Genomic DNA, 24,687 nt, shown 5'->3' with positions numbered 1-24,687 from the left:
AGCGCCCACCAAAGCGTCGTTTCTGTTACTATAGCAACTCCCCTGCCACTCCCCTACAAACATTGAATAAAATCTGGACAAAATTCAACGTTGTTAAGGTTAGTATACTGGCCACCGTACTGTATATTATTTAAAAAGTAATTTGTTGCATATTATAATTGCACTTCCTCTGTGTGTCTTAAACAATTGTCTGTGTTTAAACTGGGAAGTATTTTCATGAATTAGTTGACGCTCGGAATTGTTATGATCATTTGATGGTAAGCAACACATTATAGCATTTTTTTGCAATAAATATAAGATTGCACGTTTAAAAAAAAGGGTTTATTTCAATTTTCAGGTGTCTTCCTCGATTAACTCCGCCCCCTCCCAAACCACCGAAACGATGACGTCCAAATCAAGTGACAAACGTTACAGTTCATTTGCGACGTGTAGTTTTCACGTGCTATATGCGGTAAGTGATGAACGCTTGGAAGATTTGTTTAGCTTAACGTGATTAAAACAACACAATGCTACAGCTCATTTTACAACAGAGAAGAGAAGAAATAGAAATCTGCAGTTGCTTGAGCTTAACATCTCTATAGACATTAAATAGCTATCTACAACCATCTTGATAGAACTGATCCTACTTATGCTAGCACATGATCCTGGTTATCAAATATGTAGTTCTCATAGAAATAAAGCAGATGTATCAGATTAGGAGAAGATTTTGACATCTCACATACAAGAATGTTAACTTCTACTGTCCGAAAGAGTAGTAGTTCAGCGAACTGAAACCACGAAATGAGGACGTGATCTAGCCAATGTTAATGTCAGTACATGTGCCGTAGTGTGGTCTGAATGCAAAAAAAAGTAAACTTTTGAACCGCTTGTCTCCACAGGCTTTGTTCTCCCTGTGTATTGGCACTTCATCAAACTACTCGAGCGACTTCTACTAAATTTATGCCATGAAGTTAGAGATATCCCGAGTTGTACAGGGGTGTCGGCTGGGAGCGTTGACGGGAATGGGAAAGACAGCCCAGCATTCTCTGGAAACTCCTGGATGCTTGCTGTACACTCGCTGTGGCTCAGTGCCTCATTTGACTCAAGACACTCTACACACTCTTACCAGACTTCCTGCCGTCACACAACTGACTCTTGCCACACTGTGAGTTGCTGTCTCACAGCTTACTCACTGTCTCTCTCTCTCTCACTCACTCACACACACACACACACACACACATACACAAGCGGATATTTACACCAATCCACATGCGTTTTTATTGGCCATTGAATGTCACTCAAGAATAAAAGTTTCCTCGCACAGACAAAGAAGAAATGAAAGCATGCTTAATGTGTTTATTTTAATTAGTCAGTGCTTAATTTGTTTTCTGTCTCCTGCAGAGCAGAACATCAGGAGGTGCTGGAGGAATTTAAAGAAGGAGCAAGAAAGTTTGCAGGTGAGTGATGGCCCTGTGAACCCGCTGTGATACTGCTGTGATACTGCTCTCATCTAATCTCCTAGGTCTGCAACAAAAGTGTCACACTAATTACTTTTTGAATCAGCCATCATGAAGGTGATGTTGAGTTTTACATTTTACTTTTCTGACTGTTCAATATGGCTGTGTACGTGAGGGGAACTTCATGGTTTTATTTGAATTTAAAGCTCAAACAGATGCTATGCAGTAGCTGAGTCTGGAGTCGATCTGAAACTGATCCTGATTAGACCCGGATTACGTAAAATCCATATCCGAGTCGGCTCCTGTCATACATGCCCATCTCAAAGACACCCACATTTGCCCATTTCCTTTATTTTTCTTCTTTTTGTGTTCTCCCTGCACAATGCACAACTCTAACCCCTCCCATCAACATCCATTATATTATTTCTGTACCAGTCACTCACTCCATTCACTCTCACACCCAATCCCTCACTCCCTAACACTCAACCCCACCCACTCCCTCACACACCCACCCACTCACTCACTCACTCACTCCCTCACACACCCACCCACTTACTCACTCACTCACTCACTCACTCACTCACTCACTCACTCACTCACTCCACTGATTCCACTCACTCACTCACTCACTCATTACCCTTACTCCCTCATTACACTCACTCACTCACTCATTTCTTCCCTCCCTCCCTCCCTCCCTCTCTCCCTCCCTTCCATCATGTTTTAGTGGCTGATTGACTGTTGAATAATGTATAGCTTTCAAGATGGATAGTTGCCATATTAAAAAGTTCTCAGCCTTGCAGGTAAAGGTATGTTATGCACGAGACCAATAAGTTAGGGATTGCATGTTCAAATGAAACTGCTGGAGAAATTGGTTAAAAGCACTGGAGACCATTCAGGATCCACACATATACAATGCCTGACAAAAGTCATGTCACTTATCCAAGTTGTAGGAACAACAGATAATAACTTGACTTGTAGTTGATCAATTGGAATCAGAAATGGCTCCTATGAAAGGCAAAGGCCTCTAGATTATGCGTATTATACCAACATAAAGTTGTGTATCATTAATTGAGTTTTATCATGTAATAAGGACAGACAGGTCAGATTGGGTTTGGACAAAAGTCTTGTCGCATACACAAAAATATTTTTTTTAATTTTGAATTTTACTTTGATAACACAAGAATGCTACAATAGCATCAGAGCATAAAGTCATGGTGCCCTGGGGGAAAAAAACAATATCATATATGACTCAGATGAGCTTGGAGGACTGCATCCATACTGCATCCACTTTGATGTGGAGGCCGAAATATGAGTAGAAGCGCCATCCTGCTGAAGAATTTGCCGTCTCCTGTGGTTTGGAATGTAATCGCCATCAAGAATCCCTTGATATTTCAGGCTGCTGATGTTGCCATCCTCTCTGCAGATCTTTTGCACACCCCCATACAAACCATGATTTTTCCTCCACCAAACTTGACTGTTTTCTGGGTGAATCTTGGGTCCATGCGGGTTCCAACAGGTCTTCTGCAGTATTCGTAGCGATCGTAAGGCAGTTTAATGGATGATTCATCAGAAAAAAAATCAACCTTCTGACACTTTTCCACTGTCTATCGTTTTGGCAAAAAAATGGTTTGGGGTTACAACCAGTATGGGTGTGCAGAGTGGATGGCAACATCAACACACTGAAGTATCAGGAGATTATTGCTGCCTATTACATCCCAAACCACAAGAGAATGTAAATTCTTCAGCAGGATGACGCTCCTTCTCATACTTCAGCCTCCACATCAAAGTTCCTGAAACCAAAGAAAGTCAAGGTGCTCCGGGATTGGCCAGCCCATCACCAGACAAGAACATTATTGAGCATGTCTGAAGTAGGATGAAGGAGGAGGCTTGGAAGATGAAACCAGTCCTGCAAGACTGCTTTCTTTGCCATTCCATACTTCATCAATTAGTTATTTGAGTAATTGCCGAGACATATGGATGCAGTCCTCCAAGCTCATGGGAGTCATACACAATATTATTTGTTTTTTCCAAGGCACCATGACTTTATGCTCTGATGTTATTGTAGCCTTTTTGTGTTATCAAAGTAAAATTAAAAATTAAAAAAAATATTTTTGTGTATGCCACGAGACTTTTGTCCAAACCCAATCTGACCTGTCTGTCCTTATTACATGATAAAACTCAATTAATGATACACAACTTTATGTTGGTATAATAAGCATAATCTAAAGGCCTTCGCCTTTCATAGAAGCCATTTCTGATTCCAATTGATCAACTACAAGTCAAGTTATTATCTGTTGTTCCTACAACTTGGATAAGTGACATGACTTTTGTCAGGCATTGTATATCAAACGAAGCCATTCACTTGGAATTCAACTCTTCTTTGCACAAGTAGTGAAACTAAAACTGTAGCGTAGATATTCCTTACAATAATGTAATTTTTTAATGAGGTCACACAAGTAGGCTGCATGGGCTTCTATAGTGATTACGTAGCCTAACTAAATTCATAGCTCATTTGCATGCTGAAATGCCCTCTCCTACACCTAATAATATACAGACGCAAAGAGAAGGTTTATGATGCCTGAGTTGGTTGGAAATAGGGTATTGTAAACATGATGAAGATAATTACCCTTTTTATCTTATGCATAGCTAATAGGGAAGTACACTGTTTGTGATTATTTTGTAATTGTTTTTGCCTAAGAAAAGAATTATCATCTATTGTTATGATATGTAATTTCTTGCTGCATTGTATTCTTTTTAGTGCAGTATCATTAAGTCTGAGACTTTAAAGAGCAAACTGTGTGAGATGTGAAAATGTGTTTTCTTCTAATGCTACGTAACGGTCATGGCTAGGAGAGAGCCCAACAAGACACTCACCCTGGGAGCAAGAGAGAGAGGGGTTTAGATTGCTGAGCGAATCACTGAGCCATTTCTTGCCCTTAGCAAACAAGCAGGAGATTAGAAATATAATTACAGTCACAACAAGCATGGAGGAGCCCTTTTCTGAGCATGGCTGCGGGGAACCATGGGCTCATGCAATGAGTTAATGCAGGCAGCGCTTACAAAATACATGTTTTTTTCCCCTCTCTTCACAAGCTGCACAGCGGCAGCGGTCGTAACCTTTTGTTTTCATACACTGATGTTTTCACGCTACAACAACGCAGACACTTTCAGACACTCAAATGTCAGATCAGCAAAAGGTGTGTTATGAAATGCATAAAGAGGACACGTTAACGGCCTTTTGTTTCCCTGCCCTCAGGCCTTCATGATACAGTGGTGTACTGCTCGCTCCACGATCCAGCTGTCCCCAACCCTCCAGGTTACATCACAAACAAGGTCAGGAGTGAAGCCACTTGCGTCACTAACTGTATGTTTGTAATTAAAGATGGAGTCTGCAATTCTGGCAAAGACTGAATCCAATTTCAAAGTTGAGTCAAATTTCACCCCTCCGTTCTGTGCCCACTGAGCAACGTGTTGATTGGCTGGAATTGTTTTTGGCTCGGTCCGAGCCTCTATCTTTGTTTCCTGTTTACAGTGGCAGGACTATGTACGCACACCAGAGTCTTTTCTCAGAATGCACTCTGAATGGACAGCTAGAGCAGTGGTTCTCAACCGGGGGTACGCGTACCCCTGGGGGTACGTGAAGGTAGTCCAGGGGGTACGTGAGATTTTTTAAAGATATATTTAAAATTAGCCTCCATTCAAAAATCCTTTAAAAATCGTTATTATACGGCTCTTCAGAATGTTCCAAAAGTTCTGTTGATTTGTATCCATATGTGGGCTAAATGTCTACGTTCACAGGTTTGTAATTTCTTGATATTCACATTGCGAAAAGTTTATGACCGCTGCCATTGGCAACAGGTTTTTTGCTTCTTTCTTTCATTCCGCAAGTATCCTTCCGCAAGTAGTGACGTAACGGAAGGTCATTGAAACTTGAAGTCAGAAGGTGGCTGGTACGCATTTGTGTGAAAAACTATTTTTTTCTTAGCGTAAATCACGAAATGGCAACAAACTCTTTAAAAAAGGTATTCTGGAGGAATGTCTTCTATCGTTTTGGCAAGTAACTTTATAATAAGCGCAATTGTTTTCGCGAAAACATGGGACCTGAACACACACAACTCCTGCTGCACACAGAAGTGCGTTGGCTCTCTCGAGGGAGAATACTGGGAGTTACGATCTGAAGTACACACCTTTCTGATTGAGCACAGATCTCCGCATGCCACACAGTTGCAAGTATGTGCTATCTGGCAGATATATTCAGCAAACTGAACGAACTGAATATATCTGCAGGGAAAGGACACCAGCATTTTAAAACTGTATGACAAGGTCCTGAAGAAAGCAGAGCTGTGGAGAAGAGCCTCTGCACAGGGGAATATTACCTGCTTTCCTCAGATGGATGATTTTTTCTCTAGTGAGGATGTGGACAGAGCTCCAGTCAAGTTGGACATCGTGGGACATATGACGAATTTGGTTAAAACATTTAATTTTCAATTTCCTACTTTCCTGATATGGAGGATAAGTATACACAGCTGGATTGGGTGAAAACCCCATTTCTCTTGTCCGAAGCTTGTGGAAGTAAGCTACCTGTCACTAATCTGGAAACACTCCTGGAAGTGTCATCTGACCGTGGCCTCCAGATGAAGTCATCCACACTCACACAGGCGCACCCTGACCTGGGAGAGAGCGCTTTGGAGCAGCTACTACCCTTTGCCTCCACATATTTATGTGAGGCCTCTTTCTCTGCAATGACTGTGATCAAAACAAAGCAGAGAAACAGACTGTGCAGAAGAGCTTGATCACAGCAGTTGTCTCCCTGTCACCAAGACTGACAAAGATTTTCAGTGAAGCACAAGCACAAGTTTCTTACTAAAATGTAATTGCAAACGCCCTCAGTTCAATGCAACAATGTTCAATCTTCAGTGTTGACAGTTTAATAAATCAGACAATGATGGCATAGCGCTGTGTATTACATTTTTTTTTTTCAATCAAAAATGCTTTGCGCTGGTTAGGGGGTACTTGGCTCAAAAAATATTTCACAGGGGGTACATCACTGAAAAAAGGTTGAGAACCACTGAGCTAGAGGACCACAAGGAGCAATTCACTAAATTCGAAAGCAGTTTCTTTTATTGGCCTTCATAGAGAGCGTAGGTCATAGACGTGGTTTGATGTCTGGGTATGGTTCTGTAGACGGTGTCGGTGTGGGGGAGCGGAGGTCGGATTGAGCTAACCGTGGCTCGGTACATGGCCCTCCAAGCGGCCATCCAGCCGGATTGGTACCAGAGCATGGCTGATGGAGAGACAGGGCAGGAGAACACCTCACGCAAGAGGGTGCGCAAGGCAGTGGACCGAACCCTCAGCCATCTGGATGAATGTCTCGTCCTCCACCAGAAAATGCAGGTAGGTCATACACTTAGAGCGCACGCACACACTCATACCCAATGGAATATTGTTTTAAACCTGTTTTTTTCTGTTGTTTAATTTTCATTTCTTTGCGTCTTTTATTCCTTATTGTGAAGGTTGCATGTGCAGGAAACGATATATATTGCGGGTTGTCTATTTTTTCAAAATTGTGTAGAATGTTTTTCATTGCATAAATTACTTACATTGTTATGTACAGGATAAAGGACATAGCACTTTACTTTACATCTGCGCACTTAAGCTGTCCACGGACAAATAATTGTAGTTTAGTTTCTCTCTTAGAGGTAGACACTTGGCCACTCATTTCCATAACATTTCCATATAGTCATTTTCCGGATGCATTTAAATGAAACCTATCATTGTGAAGCTTTACCATTACAGCACCGTACTTGCTGACGGAAATTGAACCCATGACCTTGCCATTGCTGTGCGTGTTCAAAGGCAGACACAAGAATGATCTACTTATATACACCCACAGGCTTCTAAATACTTCTAAATCCTACGCTCTCTCTCTCGCAACCCTCAAGGCTCAGGAGTGCTTGGCAGTTACGCGTGTTTGACACGTCTATGTCAAAGAGTTGAGAGTAATTTTCTATAGCCCCCTGCTGTGGAGAACGCCACATGCTTGAGGGCTTTGACAAAGTTCTTCAGGACCTGTGTGAAAGTGCTGAAGACAAACACCGCTGTCCTTAGATCTATATTTTTCATGCATGTTGGTGTGTCTTGACGGTATTGTATGGGTAGTGCCTGCTTGCTCTGCCAGCACCTTGAGTAACGTGGAAATACCTGCTCGCACTAGCTTCACCTTGAGTGATGTGGCTTTCTATTTCAGGAGCTGAAGGAGGTGGAGATCTTTGGGGTGGTGGAGGGGGGAGACGTGAGGGAGGAGCGACTGCGGTCGGCGCGGGAGACGGCCAAGCGGCCAGTCACGGGCTTTGTTCTGGATGGCTTCCAGTCGGGCGTCATGGGGGCCGACCTGCGGAGCCAGCTGATCGCCGCGACTACAGCTGAGCTGCCTCAGGACAAACCCAGGTATCCCCCGAACACACCCCTGCTGTAACATACACACATTGTCCTCTCCACTCTTTCTCCCTTTCAATCCCTGTCACACAATCACACACACATACATATACATTTCCCCCTAGCCACTCTCTTTTACTGGAACTCTCTCTCACACGCACTCACACACATGCTATCTCTCTCCCTCAGACACACACACACACACGCAAGCACACGCACACATACACACACACACACACACACACACAGAGGCAGTTCCAGGTGTGCTTCTCTCTCTCTGATGGAGATTGAGAGGCTGTATCCCTCATGTCTTCCCACCACTCTTGGCTGATTATGCGTCCTGAAACTCCCAGGAACCATGGCAACATGCTTGTTTTTTCCTCCAGGGAGTCATGGCAACTAACTAAGCTCCTGGTCCAGGTTGGGAGAAGTGGGGCTGTGGAGAAAGACTGGGAAAAGTAGATGGAGGGACATCTCAGAATACACACACACACACACACACACACACACACACACACAGTCGGAGAGATGAAGGGGCACCACTTCGAGCGCTGAATGTGTTTTGGCTTTGTGGTTGTTCATGTTGTAAGTGGCCATGCCTTATAATTGCCTTTTTAGGCTGCAGTCCATGACAGGAGTCTGCCTTCAGAGGACACTCCTGTGAGGCCAGAGCTCATTAGGGACTCTTTGAGCTGAACAGTGCTGTTGCATCATTTTGTTTTGAGCTGGGGTTTTTTCCCTTCAATTTATGTATTTATTTTCAGATAAATAAAAAACTAAATAAAAACATACATCAAAACAAAAGAACACACTTTCTCTTAAAGCAGCTCTAATAATGGTTTTGAATTATTTATATTTAAGGGCCTGCAGGGTCCAATTCTCTGAGCCAAACATCTTGGATGCCATAGAAACTGAAAAGTATCTCGAACAATTATGTAAATTGGGGAATGGATAATGTAGAATACTAGGGAAGTGTTTTCATCTTGATAAAACATGAACGGTCCAACAGAGCAATCCAACACATTTACTGTAATTTCATTTTCATGACAAGCTGTCTTTTAACAAGATAAACATCTGAGCAGATAAATATATTGCTTTACTCATTATCAGTTATTCACTTCTAAGTTTCTATTCATTTTTACTTGTATGCTTGCTGCTGCTGCGGCTGTCATCTTTCTATGGGATTATTCCCATAGCTCTGCCCTTAGATGCAGCAGGAGAGATATCACTGATATTAAACAAAGCTGTAGTGGATCTCTCTCAGGTCAGAACTCCTGCTCTAATAATATTCTGTGAAGCTCTGTGTCCTTGACAAGGCAGGGGCTGCACGGGGGAGTTGAACACAGAACCCAAAAGCACTGTAATGAGAAACCATTGAACATCTGAGAGTCCCTGAAATGAAGACTCGGCTGAACCTCGACTAGAAATCGACTTTCCAGCACAGCTGGTTGTCACCTGATTACTAACCTCGCTCCAAAGCCACGTGATTCTCATACAAAAAAGGCACATTCCCTCCAGGAAACAGAGGCTATGAGTGTATGGATCTGCTGACACGAAATTATGGCAGCCAATCATAGCAGAGGTAGTAATGAGGAGTTATTGTCTGGAAGACGTTACCGGGATGCTTTGGCGAAAAAAATCAATGGTGTCACTGCTGCTGTTCGACAGTAATATACGATCCTTTAACCCCTCTCTCAGATATAGCCTCTGTGTTGCTTAGGTGAACATTTGGATGATTAATTAGGATGGTCCTTTGCCATGGAACATGGTGAGGGCTTTTCCTGTTTGCCAATTGTTGACTACACCTTTATGGCTAAGATAAATGACATCTTGGTGGGAAAATTGCTTGCAAGGCCAGGTCTTGCTAAGTATGAGCCTGTAAATCTGCAAAATTGCATGTTGACTACAGTGAAAAGACCTAGAAAGTGTTTTTGTAGAATCCAAGCTTGCACATTTTGCTGCACAAATGACCAGTGCAACAATGAGAGCATTAATTATGACGTTGAGGAAGGTGGCTTGCTATGCTAGTTGAGACTCCAACAGGGCCATATTTGGTTTAAGACATGTGACCAGCCTAGCCATGTGACCGGCATGTCCTCCCTCTGGGGTGAGAGCTGCCCACGCCCCCCCCCCCCCCCCTCCCCCCCCCATGCTCCAGTGAGTGCCTTTCTAAGCACACAATCAACGGCAGTCCTGAGTCACTGGACCAGAGGAGAAGAGCATCTTCTGTAACTTTCTTAGAAGAGACAGGGGCTAACTGAACCGGACCGGGATGCAGCATCTCAGAATATGCATTCTGCTCTGCTCCGCAAGTGAGAAGGATTATTGCAAATGCTCTATTTCAGGCCAAACAATGTAAACACGCTTTAGTGTCTTCCTCATTAGGCAGCGGCCCAACGGCTTGTTTCACCAATTTCATGCCTTCTTAAGGGTTTTGTGAAATGTGAATAAACTGTCAAGTTGACAAGCTTGTAGTGGGCCGTGTTGACTGAGGCAGATGGTGGACTCCTCTCACACGGTTTGATTTTAATAACGTCGAGTGAGGCAAACGAAACGTGTCAGATTCAGTAAACAAATACATTTACTGATGATTGATATTATAATGGCACTATAATTAGTGCATTAAACTGACAACGTGAAGAGAGAGTAGATTTTGCCACACAGTTTGTGAGATTCCGGGAGGCCCTTTGAAAATAATTATTCTAAAAGCTGCAGAGGAGAATTTTGACTCTAAATGCTTTTGTACATTTCCAAATATTTTGGCTTTGATGAAAATGTGTTCATTTTGCTCCAGCTCCGTATCTGAAACTGGAATTTAAAACCCTTAAATGAGCACATACTTGGCACTGGATTTTAACATCTGGGTTAATGTGTGTGCGCATTTTTGTTTGTGTGTGTGTTTGTGCACCTGTTTTTGTGTTTGAGTTTGTTTGTACATGTGTGTATGTACGTGTGTGTGTGTGTGTGTGTGTGTGTGTGTGTGTGTGTGTGTGTGTGTGTGTGCACCTGTTTGAATGTTTTTGTGTTTCTGTGTTTGTGTGTGTGTGTGTGTGTGTGTGTGTGTGTGTGTGCACCAGAGGAGGTTCTTCCATTGAGGAAACGGAGGAAGAACCTCCCCATACTTTTTGAGAATGTATTTTTGAAATTGAACTGACTAAACTCCTTTAAAAATGCAGTTTGATATCAGTATTTAATACTATGCATATTATCATTTGTTTCCCTGAGTTAAAATAACATAAGCACCCCCTATCGTAACAAGAAATTACTGCACGGAGGACGTCCTCCCTTTGGCTCCCATTGAAATCAATGGAATCTGTCTCTGATACTGGCGGTTCTTGGGTAGGGTTGGGTACCGAGAACCGGTACCAATACGGCACCGGTTCCATACAACCGATACCTACCCGGACCGAAATGCAACGCAGATTTCGGTGCTTCTTTTCGGTGCCTGAGCAGATTTTTTATTTTTTATTTTTTTTATTTAAATTTTTATAATTTAACAAAACTAGCGATAGCTAACGAGATGTAACGTTAGTGGCGTAGATCTTTCTGAGTACGATCTGTATACTTTTTGTGTTGCTAACAGATTTCGTGGGGCACATATAAAACTGCTCCATCTCCCAATGTAGACTCTCGCCTGTGTCGCTCACGCTGCATTCCGTATGGGACTAGTGGAAACGAGATTTGTGTTGAGTAGTTGCCATGGTAATGGGTTGACTTGCGTGTGGTTTCGGTTTCAAGATAAGTGTGGTTGTTCTAAGCAGAAGTTGGATACGCTTTATTAAACGGAGAGCTACCGTCTCATCCAAAGATATTCCTTCTCAATGTGAGTTCTTAAGAGAGCACTCGGACGCTACAATAACATTGCAACAGTCTGACAGCGAAGAGCAGGCAGCCTTGCACAGAGCAAGCACAAACAGAGCTAGCCATCAATATAACGGAGAAAATGTCAAAAGGTAAACGATCAAAAGTGTGGCTGTATTTCGCACAAAAAGATTCAAACAACGCGACGTGCAGCATATGCAACAACAAAATTGCGTGTTTGGGGGAGAGAACTCAAGAGGCTCTGAAGCTAAACTCTTAAAGGGGCAGTACACATTCACGAAACCAGTGGGTTTAAATAAATGCAAACTAATTAATATTTTTTTTACTCTGAAGGCAAACATGCTCATATTTCTGCAAAAGTATTACTGAAGTGTGAAGTGTGTGTACAGAGTGTGTTATGTATTTATTTATATTTATTTAAGTATACTGTAAACAGTTGTTATAAGTTAATATATTGTTCATAGTTGAAGTTAAAAGGTTTGAAGCCAAGTGTTTTGTATTTATTTTTATTTATAGTATACCTTAAACAGTTAATATATTGTTAAATTTGAAGAAAACTATTTGCCTTGGCAATAAATAAGCCTAATGTCTTTAATTAAAAAAAAAAAAAAAAAAAAGTATCGGTTCTGGCACCGTTTAGGCACCGGTATCGTTTTAAAAGTATCGGTTATGTACCGGTATCGGAAAAAACCCAAACGATACCCATCCCTATTCTTGGGGCTCATTGACTTACATTGCCCAGGGGAGGAAAGACCTCCCTAGCGTCTGAGTCTGCGCCAACATCGCTTAACCAATAAACAACGGATTTGGCGTTGGAGGGAGGGGATTCGACATTAATACCGAAAGAAGTTTCCCTCCTCAACCATTCTGCATAAGGATATCGATAACATGTCACCCTTAACGATTGTTGTAGAAAGATTGCAAATAAAGAGGACGTGCAATGGAGAACGAAGATATTGTTCATGTTTTATTGAACAAACCGTTTCATTCATTGAGCTACAGAGAGAAGGTTAGTATCAAAACAACGGGGAAACCTGTTCCAAAAATCCAAGTCACTAAACCCAATGGTAAAACCGCTGCCGTATAATGCTAACTGGTAGGCGAAATACTTATAGCTCACTGGTACCATACAAAAACAATCGGCTGTACTGTTTTGTTTAAATCGTTCATACGCCTATTGTTAGTCTGACTGTTCATGTTCAGCTGAAATTCTGAATGGAAATGGTTAATGAATGTTTCAGAACGCGATGTGTTTCGTATCTATTCTAATTAGCCTAGTTGTAATTTGGGCATTGGACTCATACTAGGCTACTTTGAGTGATAGCTGTAATAATCTGGCATAATCTGATGTTAATGTTAATAGGTCTGAAATAATGTTCTCTTACTTGTTGCCTGTTACTTGTTGTTTAATATTGTGGAAAGGATGTTAGTGAATGATTCAGAGCATGATGCATTTTAAATGGCATCACTTTTGGTCTTGTGTCTTAATTTCTTTTTTAACAATTTCAGCTGAAAATAAAATTTGTCAAATAATAACCTTAATAGCTTTAGTGATTAAGGGGGAAAATAGGCCAAATGGTAGGCCCAAAATTTTGAATTTAGTTTTTCAAATCAAGAGTAGGCCTTATTTGACTTATTGGCTTTGCATCCTTTCATCTGGCCTTGTCTAGTCCAAAGACATGCTGCCCACCAGCTTTTTAAGTACAATGGTGCCACACTGGTGGCTTTGTATCAATTGTATCCCTGCCTGCTATTTTGTAATACTGTAGGCCACAAAAACACCCTGAAACAACTTGTATCTCACATACTTATGCCACCAACGGAATAAGCAGGCCAATGGCAACCAGGCGCACAGTTCTTCCTCCCTCACTTTAAAAACCACCAGCCGCCACTGGTGTGCACCTGTTTGAATCGTTTTGTGTTTCTGTGTGTGTTATGTCTAGGCTGCTACAGGGTGTGGGCCGCCCTGATGAGGTCCTTGACTGCGTGGAAGCTGGAGTGGACCTGTTTGAGAGCTTCTTCCCTTACCAGGTGACGGAGCGAGGCTGCGCCCTCTGCTTCAACTTCAACATAGAGCCCGACCCAGAGAGAGCAGGTACCAGGACCCCCACAGGTGTGCTACGGTCCACCATTACACTCCCTGTCATATAACCACTAACACGCCTTACCTATAGCCTGCTTCAGCAGGTATTGTTCCCTGTCGGTGGAAAAGGAATTGGGCCAGCTGGGCCAGCTTGGGTCCTTGAATCTGAAACAGGCTATTGGGTTCTGTTTTGCTATAGGTAAAGAACCAGGACCCTTACAGGTGTGCTAGTGTCCACCATCACACTTCCTGTCATATAACCACTAGCCTATAGCCTACTGCAGTTGGGATCTGATTCTGGAACAGATCTAGCCTAAATTCACCCATAGCCAGGACTGGACTTCCTTTACATATAGCTGCTAACTGGAGTTTAATAGATTAGAAGCCATTCTGCCCTTAATACATCTAACAATGTGCCATAGACTGAAAAGTACACACAGGTTTCTGGACAGTTCTGACTTGAATTTGTGCAGACAACAACATGAAAATGAATTCCACTGAAATCATAGAGTGGTTACATAGTCTGTCAATTGCGAGTAATTGCAAATGACGACAGTTGGTATGCCTCTTTCGTAATCACAGGCGGTTTGATTGTTTTTCCTCTGAAACCGCAAACCATCTTCATTTTCAACCTAAAGTCTGCAATCAGTTGTTGAGACGTTGCATTGAAAATGCTTCTCATGTCTGTCATGTTTTGATAACGAAATAGGTTGCGAGTGTGAAAAATGAGGGAAATGTTGCTGGGGGGGGTGAGAACATTCATAGAGAACATTTAAAAAACAACAGGAGTTGCTTTCAAATTGCTTTTCCAGTCAAGGTGAATCAATTGACAATAATAATTAAAAAAAGGATTAAGGGATTAGAAAAGACTAAAAGGCTAAAAACATATAAAAAATAAAGGACACATTAAAGCAATACATGTTTAAGAATTTAAGCCAAATAACACAGAAACTAAATAAAAACATAAAAAAAGAAGAGTTAAATAAGCAAAATATATATATTTTTTAAATTACTATGAAAAGTAGTAAAAAGGATAACAGAAAAATGAACAGATACATATGGGTTACCAGGCCAGTAAGGCAGAGAAGAGACACCACATTAAAATAATCTAGAGTATAGGAGGCATTACATACATTGTGATTCATTTTTTCATAAAAATAACTTAACCATCTCTTATAAATTAACTAGAGAGTACAGAGGAAGTCCTGCAGCCAGTAGAAGGGCTAAGGAAATGGTTTATAGGTCAAGACCCTGGGCCTATGGCAGCTCATAAATACAATTTCTGCCAAAAGGTCATTCCTAGCTTGTTCAGCGGCCCCCTGATCATTTTTAAAGAAGCTGGCATAATGTCATAGGACTGTTGCAGTCACACTATATGTTCCATTTGTGTTCAACCCTTCTCCATACTTTCCTTAAAGTTCCTCTCCTTTTTGAGGCTGTTGTCGGTACACTGCAGTTCCATGGTAGAGATTCAGGCGTTGACTGCTTTTTTCGCTCATGGTATGTCGTGTTTCATATTAAAAAAACCTCTTATGGACATTGTTGTTAAATTAGGGGCTGAGAATATGTTGCAATGGTGTCAAGGGCTGAGGTGCATGCAGAGTTGAAATACAAGCTCATGGACATCTGTGAGGGAGTTAGACTGAGAACCAGGTATAGAAATAAGCATACAAACACTAGAAGGTATATGCCTGCTGATAGTGAGATGCAGCAGACGCACCTTAAAAACAATTGGTAGGTGATCCGTATCTATTCAATACTACAAGGTCACACAAAGTGGAACCATATGGCAACACTAAGTCTAGGGTTTTTCCATGTTCGTGTGTGGGAGCAGTGACAGTTTGGACAAGATTGAAAATCAATCTACCAGCTCTACAAGCTACAAGAACAACTGGTGACTCTTTTCTGCCATACCATGGCTAACCGACCATTTCACTGTCAGGTACTGTTTGTGACCGATAAGGTTGATGGGTACATTGATGTATTATAGATGTGTCCCCAAGTTGACATGATTTGTCAAGAGCTTATATTTTCACTGAATCACAGAAAACCCTGTTAGTCTTGTAGCAATTTACAGTAAAGTGTTTTTTTGTTTTGTTTCCCATTTCTGAGAAGATTCATGTATTAATCAACAGTTAGTCAAATGTCAGTTTCCAGTTCATCGCTGAAAGGTGGTATGACAGGAAGGATGCTCTAGGCAAGGAGGCTCTGTGTGTGTGTGTTTTGTGTTTTGTGTGTTAGTGTGTGTGTGTGTGTGCGCGCGCAACAGTAAGACACTGTTTATTCTAGCGTTTATGTGTGTGTCTGTCAGTTGTTTCTGACTGTCAGAGGCTATGCTTTCACTGCCAGTGTGTCTAGGCTTAACAAGAAAAAGGCTTTTCAGTGTCTGCGTTATTAGGCTCGTGGCATTGAATGTGCTCAGTGTCGGGTCAAATGAATAATTAGATTCCTGGAAAACAAAAGCCCACAATTCAATGTCTGAAATCAATGGCACAGCCTCCCAAGGCGCCGTCAAACTAATTGTATTGTTTTACCATCATTGCCTTGTCTCGCTGAGGAGAAATATGCAGGGAAAGAAAAGTTCTGCGGGGGAAATTTCAGATGCAATCTCTAAAAAGAGAGAGTGTGTTTGACAGACACACGACAAGTAGGAACGAAGGGGAAGAAAAAAGGAGTGCGGATAGAAATTGATTGCATCTGTTATGTAGGAAGAGTGGAAGGGGAGAGGGTGCAGGACAGAGCCGATATCAAGCAAACACAAATTGATTGTGCATGAGGGTCTTGATGGGGTTCAACCATAGTGGGTGAGCTGTGGTGGGGAGGTCTGAGAAGAATGTAGGCTGGGATATATCCCTGTTCTTCAGCCTGTCTGAATTGGGGGGGGATGGGGGGAGAGAGATCCCTCTTCAGCCAATTACGGAGCTCTGCAGGGAGACAGGGGCCAGAGCCTCACCCCAATCTGCCAGCCTCCTTCCAAACTGCTCATGGCCTCTCTCTTCCTCACCTCCTCTCTCTTCAATCTCTATCTATGTCCGTGTGCTTCTCTTTTACCATATGTCTCTTACTATAACTCACTCTCTTTCCTGATAGTGGTACCAATTAGGGCTGGGTGATGTGGACCGAAAATCATATCTCAGAATTTTTAGGCTGAAGGGAGATGTACATCTTGGTATTTTCTACGAAGTTGACTAGATGCTCAGTTGTAAGTCAAAGCCACATGTGATAATGTCACAAGCCCCATAAATATCTTCAGTTAAAATCTAGAAATTAACAAGTACAAGTTAATGTCGATTGAAAGATAAGAATCAGATATTTTAATGTTATGACTTTATTGAATATTGTAGTGAAATTGCTTTTGAAGAATGTGATTGAACTGCATGAATAGTACATATAGGTTTTTATTTCACGTTATATTCTTTTAAGATAATGGACCTATTTTACATTTACATTATCTGTATAATGTAATCAACAAGCTACCACACTGTTTTTGGAGAAAATGATATACAGGTGCATCTCAAAAAATTTGAATATCGTGGAAAAGTTCATTTTTCCCTGTGATTTAATTCAAAAAGTGACACCTTCATATATTCTAGAATCATTACATATAATGTGGCATGTAGTTTCATTTTTCAAGCCTTTTTTGTTTTAATCTTGATGATTACGGTTTACAGCTCATTGAAATAAAAAATCCAGTATATAAAAATATTAGAATAAAGAATTTAAAATAAATAAATGTCAACCTGAGAAGAGCTCTAATCAGCTAATTAACTAAAAACACCTGCAAAGGTTTCCTGAGCCTTCAAAGTCTCACAACACACAACCACAATCATGGGAGCATGGAAACTCCCCACAGTGCCAAAACGACTGGTTTTCTGCCCATGGTATTACTGTGCTTGATTGGCCAGGCAACTGGCCTGACCTGAACCTGACAGAATCTATGAGGTATTGTCAAGAGGAAAATTAGATCCACCAGACCCAACAATACAGGCGAGCTGAAGGCTGCTATCAAAGCAACCTGGGCTTCCATAACACCTCAGCAGTGCCACAGGCTGATTGATTCCCTGTCACGCCGCATTGATGCAGTCATTTGTGCAAAAGGAGACCCGACCAAGAATTGAGTGCATAAATAAACATGCTTTTTTGTGTTTTTAGTTAATTAGCTGATTAGAGCTCTTCTCAGGTCTACATTTCTTTATTCTAAATGTTTATTTTAATATTTTGAGATACAGCGTATGGGGATTAAAAATCCAGTAAGCCGTAAATATCATGATTAAAACAAAATAGGCTTGGAACATTTCACTATATGTGTAATGATTATAGAATATATGTCACTTTTTGAATTAAATTACAGGAAAACGATATTCTCATTTTTTTTAGATGAACCTGTATTTATTCAAAGTTTCAGGAACAAGCCCAGCCTGTTAAAGCACTCACAAGAAATACAAAAAAGCCTTTTTGACAGTTCCACCAATATGGAATGTTATGGTATACTGTTAAAGGCTATGTAATCATAACCCTGTGTGATTATAATCTGCGATTAAACATGTACAACCTTTGGTCACCTAACCACCTAGGAAACTTGCCTTAAAATTCACTAAATCTGTCTGACATTTCACATGTCACAAACAGCATCACCTATCAAAAGGGCAAGACTGAAATCCAGGGTAGTTAGGCCTGTGTCCATTATATAGGCAAAGGAAAAGGTTAGAGCAGAACATTGGACTTGACCCAAGATGGTTACCCCCTTCAATACATTTGTTTGGCTTTTTTGATCTGACATAGTGTTTATGGCATGTTTTTGCAGTTTTCTCCCCTGGATGCATGCGCATCCAGCAATGTTTGTAAACAAGAAACCCATCTACAGATATCTGAGCTGCTTTGTAGCAGGAAATACACAAAGGAAAACTGTATCAAAGGGTACAAATAGTAGGCTAATGGTTCACAGATGTGGCTGGACTCTTTGTGCTAGCTAAACATTCACTGTTTAACACCAAACAGAACTTTCACTTTCTCATATGTTGACTGGCGGAGGTGCTAGTACTATGTAAAAACGTGAATACTTCAAAGCTCCGAGGCATTTGTACGAAAAATGAAACAATTGTTAGTGAGCACATAGATCCAATGCATCCTATGCCCGAGTCGTTTTTAGTAAAGGTTGAATGAGTTAGAATATAAAAATGTATGTGGAGCTTGTCTACGGAGCATGTCTTCATGGTATGATATGTCTTCATGATATACATGTTGGCCATTATGTGTCGTTTTCTTGCCGATTTGTTATTATAGCATCTGATGTTTTCTAGCCAGCTGATGTTAGTTATGGAGGTCACTGCTAATCCATGCTAGTTCTAGAGTATCACTGAATTAATATGACTGACGTTATCCACACTAGCTTCTAGTCCTGATAAACTGATGGTTAAAAGCATGGTCAAGCAAACTGGACATAGCTGTACAAAATTATTGCTTAAATAGTTATCTTGTTAAGGTTACTCGAAAAGTAAAGGTTTTAAAGCTTAGAAACCTTCATAGTGCATATATAAACATGCATATTCCGGTCATTTTGAGACCAAATTCAAGTGTCTATGACCTTCACAAGCTGAAATACATATGCGCTGGACGCGCCCTAAAAGGGCGTGGCAAAATCTCGATGTTCGCTTGGGTTACAGTTAATGACAGCACCCTAGTTTTGTTCCTCAGGGTCAAATTAGCCAGAAACCGTTGAGAAAAGTCATGCTGCTCATACTTCATACTTAACCAATGGGCTGCTACTGGAGTAATAGTGTGTGTGAGAGAGAAGAGATGCAAACTCTGGCACCATAGACCCTATCTAAAACCTATGCTGGCATGGCTCTTTTGAAGAAACGGGTTGTGTTACAATGCAAACCATGTCGATATAAACGTTATTGCCTATCCTATATCTCATTTGAAATTATATAGATTTACTGCTCAGCCCCAATACCAATACCACCTTTCTTCAGTACTCTGGGTGTTCCCTCTATCTTGCTCTCGCTTCCATCCTTCCATTACTCTCTCTGCTCTCCCTTTCAACCCTTTTCCAACAATATCATCCTTCTCTTTCTCAGTCTCTCTCCATCTCTCCCTCCCTCCATCTCTACCTCTCTATCTCTATCCCTCCCTCTCTCCATCTTTCCTCTCTCCTCTCTCTCCATCTCTCCCTCCCTCCATCTCCCACTATCTCCATCTCTCCCTCCCTCCATCTCCCACTATCTTCATCTCTCCCTCCCTCTATCTCCATCTCTCCCTCCCTCTATCTTTCCTCTCTCCTCTCTCCCTCCCTCCATCTCCCACTATCTCCATCTCTCCCCCCTCCATCTCCCACTATCTCCATCTCTCCCTCCCTCTATCTTTCCTCTCTCCTCTCTCTCCATCTCTCCCTCCCTCCATCTCCCACTGTTTTCATCTCTCTCTCCCTCAATCACCCACTATCTCATCTCTCCCTCTCTACATCTCTACCTCTCCATCTTTATCCCTCCCTCTATCTTTCCTCTCTCCATCTCTCCCTCCCTCCATCTCCCACTATTTCCATCCCTCCCTCTCTCTATCTTTCCTCTCTCCCTCCCTCCATCTCCCACTATCTCCATCTCTCCCTGCCTCCATCTGCTGATCTACTTCTCCTCTCCCTCTCTTAGCACTGATGCCCAGTCTATTGTTGTATTACTCTACACAGTTTCCAGCCAAAAGGCTTGTTGGAAATCATATCGACATGAATGTATCCATGCAATTAGGCAGTGCATCCATCACCCATTGTTTCCACAAAGTCAATATAACAAGTATGGTTGTGTAGGATTCCTTCCACTTTCAATTCATTATACATTATATATTCTATAGCAGGGGTCTTCAACGTTTTTCAGGCCAGGGACCCCCAAACTGATGGCGAGATGAGCAGGGACCCCCTACTATATAAATTGCATACAATTTTGTTTATAATATACTGGGCCTAGTGCCAAATAAACATAGCTACCCTGTTATTGTGTATTCAATACTAAGCTATTCAAATAATACAAAGGTTAATATATTCATTAACATTTTTATTTTTTAACATTGAATTTAATTTAACATTTAACAACATGAAAGGTACAGGGTGGCCGTGCCACTGCCATTTATAAACATACATCTTGCAAACAACTCTGAGCTAACAATTAATAACAACTTATTAAAATAATTCACAGATATATGTTTTTATTTCATCATACATAAAAAAGGGACAGTGAATCCTCAAGCATCTGTCGATGGCACACATCCTCCCACATTTTTGAGATGTATCTTCTTTTCAATAACTCCTGACTGACACAATCCAACGGATGACGGAGGAGGAGTCTGGCGCATGGAGTTGTGTTGACAACATAGATGTTATAGTGAGATTGACAGGTCAACAAACCAATCACACCGCTAGCAAGTTGTTAATTTTGCAGGTAGTAGCATGCTAACATTAGTGAGGGGGCTAATACACCTCGCAAATCCTCTCAGACTTATTTTTCAGTTACAATTAACGTTTTTTGACCTTGTACAGTGTCTATTTCTCTTTATTTATTTTTTAAAATCTAAGCAAAAAAAATGGCAAACTAACAATTTATAGGTAGAAACAAGACCAGCTATGGAGTTTGGTCCGCCATCTTTTTTTTTTGATCTTCGCGCTCTCTAGACTTGAGCAGAAACGCGTTCTGATTGGCTAGTGCCTGTGCTGACGTATTTGCATGAAAGGTGCTGTGAGTGAACCAGTGCCCAGCTTGAGAGAGCTCCTGTGGGTAGCTGAATGTGTCGATTGGACTTAAAGATAACGTCTTCTCAATCAATTTATACGTTCGCTACAATATGTTGGATTTATGTTAATGTACATTCAAAGGGAATAAATACAATTCTGATTTTGAAGACATTTAAATTTGTGGAAAAAAAAATTGGTTGAATTTTTTTTTATTATTATTTTTTTTTTTTTAGAAATATTAAAAAAAATTGTCTTATCACCCAAAGATTTCGCGACCCCCCTGCAGTACCTCCGCGGACCCCCTGTTGAAGACCCCTGTTCTATAGCATTTCATAAAATGTTGCCGATTAAATAAACAGTAATATAACCCCTTTACAAAACTCTGCATCCTCAAACAGCGTACCATGAAATTGAACTGTTTGTCTGCGTTGTTGTTTACGACATCGGTTCATACTTCAGACTATTTGCATTTTGCATAACAGGCTTTTGGATACAGTAAATATTCTGTTCACATACTTTGTAAGTGTACAGCTTTGGAAAGCCTCTAAAGCCAAAAAAGAGACAAAAAAAAAACTAAATTGTGTTTGAAGCCATGAATAGAAAACTGGCAGCTTGATGGTGTGCATTCGTGTGACAGCACTGGTGTTGCATCCAGATTCCCCAGCTGTTTGCGTGACCATCAAATGGCTGGTGGAAGGTGGTTTATTGATTCCACCCTACACAGAATGGGATGGTTGAGCTATCTGTCTGTCACAGGAATGGTGAGTTCCAGGTGTCAATAGGTATCGACGATGGGATAAGATGCCGTAGCACCTGTTGTCACGTCAAGTGTAGTCAAGGCGAGGCCCAGATGACGTGTCATTACCGTCAGACCTGCCTCAACTGATGCATGCACACACATAAAGACACATGCATATACTCTCAAACATACATTAACACACCCACCTAACCCTACGCACAGGACAAAACACACACACAGACGTACTCTCACTCACACTTCATTGCACACCCACACACATACCCCCCCCCCCACATACAAATGCGCACACACAGCTACACACTCCTATCCATCACCACAGACACGTATGTACACACAGATGGACACACCTAGCCGCACATATGCACTCTGTCACATAGTCACTAAAGGTGTTTCTTGTGGTCTGCCGTCTCAAGTCTACGGGCACTTGGTGAAAATATGATGAAAAGCTGGGGGAGAGAGCAGTCATGTAGACTCTGATTGGTTGTCGGTGAGGTCAAACTCGGGTCCTCTTTTCTCCATCGTTGGAAGAGGACTCACAAGGACGCAGGGAAATGTCAGCTCTAAATCAGGAGAGAAGGGTGTAGATAGGACATTACGCTTAAAGAAAAAACGCACACACACACACGCAGAGAACATTAGCAAGGAGGAATTTCACCTTTGGAATAAGAACTCTTTGACAGATTACTGCGCTTCCTCTAGGATGGGGTGGGGAGGGCAGGAGATGGAGGAGGAATCTGATTTGTTTTCTTCTTTATCTTTCCCTTTTTGGCGGGTGTTAGTACTCAACTCAGACAAGGAGGAAATCATTACAGGAGAGCTGCTGAGAGAGAATGGTGACGGCAGCGGTGACGCCCCGGGAAAGGTGACGCGCTTTGAGATGGACCTGAGAGACAAGAGGTAATTTTTGCTGGGCCAACAGCCGGCCCTGGTTCATTTCTATTCATTGATGCAATGACTGCTGATACAAGTCCAAACCACTGCCATCAGCATGCAGTCCACAATATGCAGTCACCGCAGTCATTTTACAATGTCAATAAAGAAAAAAAACACCAATCACTTGTGTAGTTTACGTCAATGAGACACATCCCAATGCACGTTAAAAAAACAAACCTTTCCCTTTGGATCTCACAGGTTCCGCGAAGACTTCCGTCCGCTTGTGCCCGGCTGTTCTTGCTACTGCTGCCGCAACCACCAGAGGGCATACGTGCACCACCTGCTGGTGACCAATGAGCTGCTGGCAGGGGTGCTCCTCATGCTGCACAACACTGCCCACTACCTGGGCTTCTTCCAGGCGCTGCGCCGGGCACTAGCCCAGGACCGCCTCCCTGACCTCAAAAAGCAGGTGCTTCAATGTCACCAGGGACAGTAGTCTTGTCGTAGGGATGGCACCACTTTCACAGGGACATGGATCTTATCGGAGTCTGTTCTTTTATACATATATATATATATATATATATATATATATATATATTTAGCAGATGACCCAAAATACACTTTCCGACTCAGCCAAAGACATTCACCTGGGATCTTGATTGTGAAACTTGTTTCCGTACACTTGTCACCCCAGCCTATTTCACCGAGACAAAGAAGATGCCATCGCCATTGTTGTCCTAATGAGAGTCCTGGTAGGGTTGGCATTCTGATGAATAATGTCTTTGAATGCTTGAGAGATTTGGGGACTTTGGGGGAGATCTTAGTGTTAAAGTGCCCCTAATCAAACTGTCTCCATTCAGTGTAAATGCTAGGGCTAGGGAAACCATAGACCCATGTGGGACCACAGTTAGGAAGTGTGCCCTTAAAAGCAGACTAATTAATATTTCGCTGTCCCTGCACAAAGAATGACCAGCATCAGCTGTCTGCGCCCTGCTGTAAAATTTTGTTTTGTTTGGTGTACCGTGAAGATCATGTTAAGAAAAGGTTTCACCAGCATCGCTCTATAAATGTCAGTCTGTGCAGGACGATGCTCCTGTGCTCCTGTCCTCCCTTTTGTCTGTCAAATTGGCCCTCAGGCTTTGAGCTGCTTCCCCCCCCTTAAAACACTTTTCTGCATTTCATTATATTTGTGTGCAACTAAGTATGGACCCTTATTAAAATGTGACTTTTATTTGTCAGCAGTCCTCTTTTTCTGTCTGATTACAAGTCTGGAGGGTATCACAGGGCCAGTGACACTGAGGCCATTCTGTTAGCACCTGTTGCGGCTGCTTTTTCGACAATCTCGGCTGATGAGACCGGGCACTTTGTTGCCAATTTTGCACCAATACCTGCTGTGAGTCGAATGAATGGACGTTTGACAGGATCTTCTGTGAATGGGGCCTGAGATTGCAAGCATCATAAAGGAATCATGAAGAAAGTGGCGCCTTACAATGGCGTCTCCATAACGAAGCAGAGGACTTCAGGCTCTAATTTTACCCGCTGTGCAAGAGGCAATAAG

General features: G+C 41.8%; 1 protein-coding gene across 1 annotated transcript; it reads left to right on the top strand.

Annotated features, from left to right (window-relative positions):
• Positions 1-944: 944 nt before the first annotated feature.
• On the top strand, positions 945-23,649 carry qtrt2 (queuine tRNA-ribosyltransferase accessory subunit 2; the record flags this gene model as incomplete). The annotated part of the gene is made up of 8 exons (XM_080855631.1): positions 945-1,144; positions 1,381-1,436; positions 4,693-4,769; positions 6,621-6,830; positions 7,684-7,883; positions 13,637-13,806; positions 23,036-23,153; positions 23,388-23,649. The coding sequence occupies 8 exons, from the start codon at positions 945-947 to the stop codon at positions 23,623-23,625; spliced, it is 1,269 nt and encodes a 422-aa protein (XP_080711757.1). The 3' UTR covers positions 23,626-23,649.
• Positions 23,650-24,687: the final 1,038 nt, after the last annotated feature.

The sequence above is a fragment of the Sprattus sprattus genome, assembly GCF_963457725.1.
Source record: "Sprattus sprattus genome assembly, chromosome: 17".
Lineage (NCBI taxonomy): Eukaryota > Metazoa > Chordata > Actinopteri > Clupeiformes > Clupeidae > Sprattus > Sprattus sprattus.
This window is presented reverse-complemented; position numbering and strand designations above follow the sequence as displayed.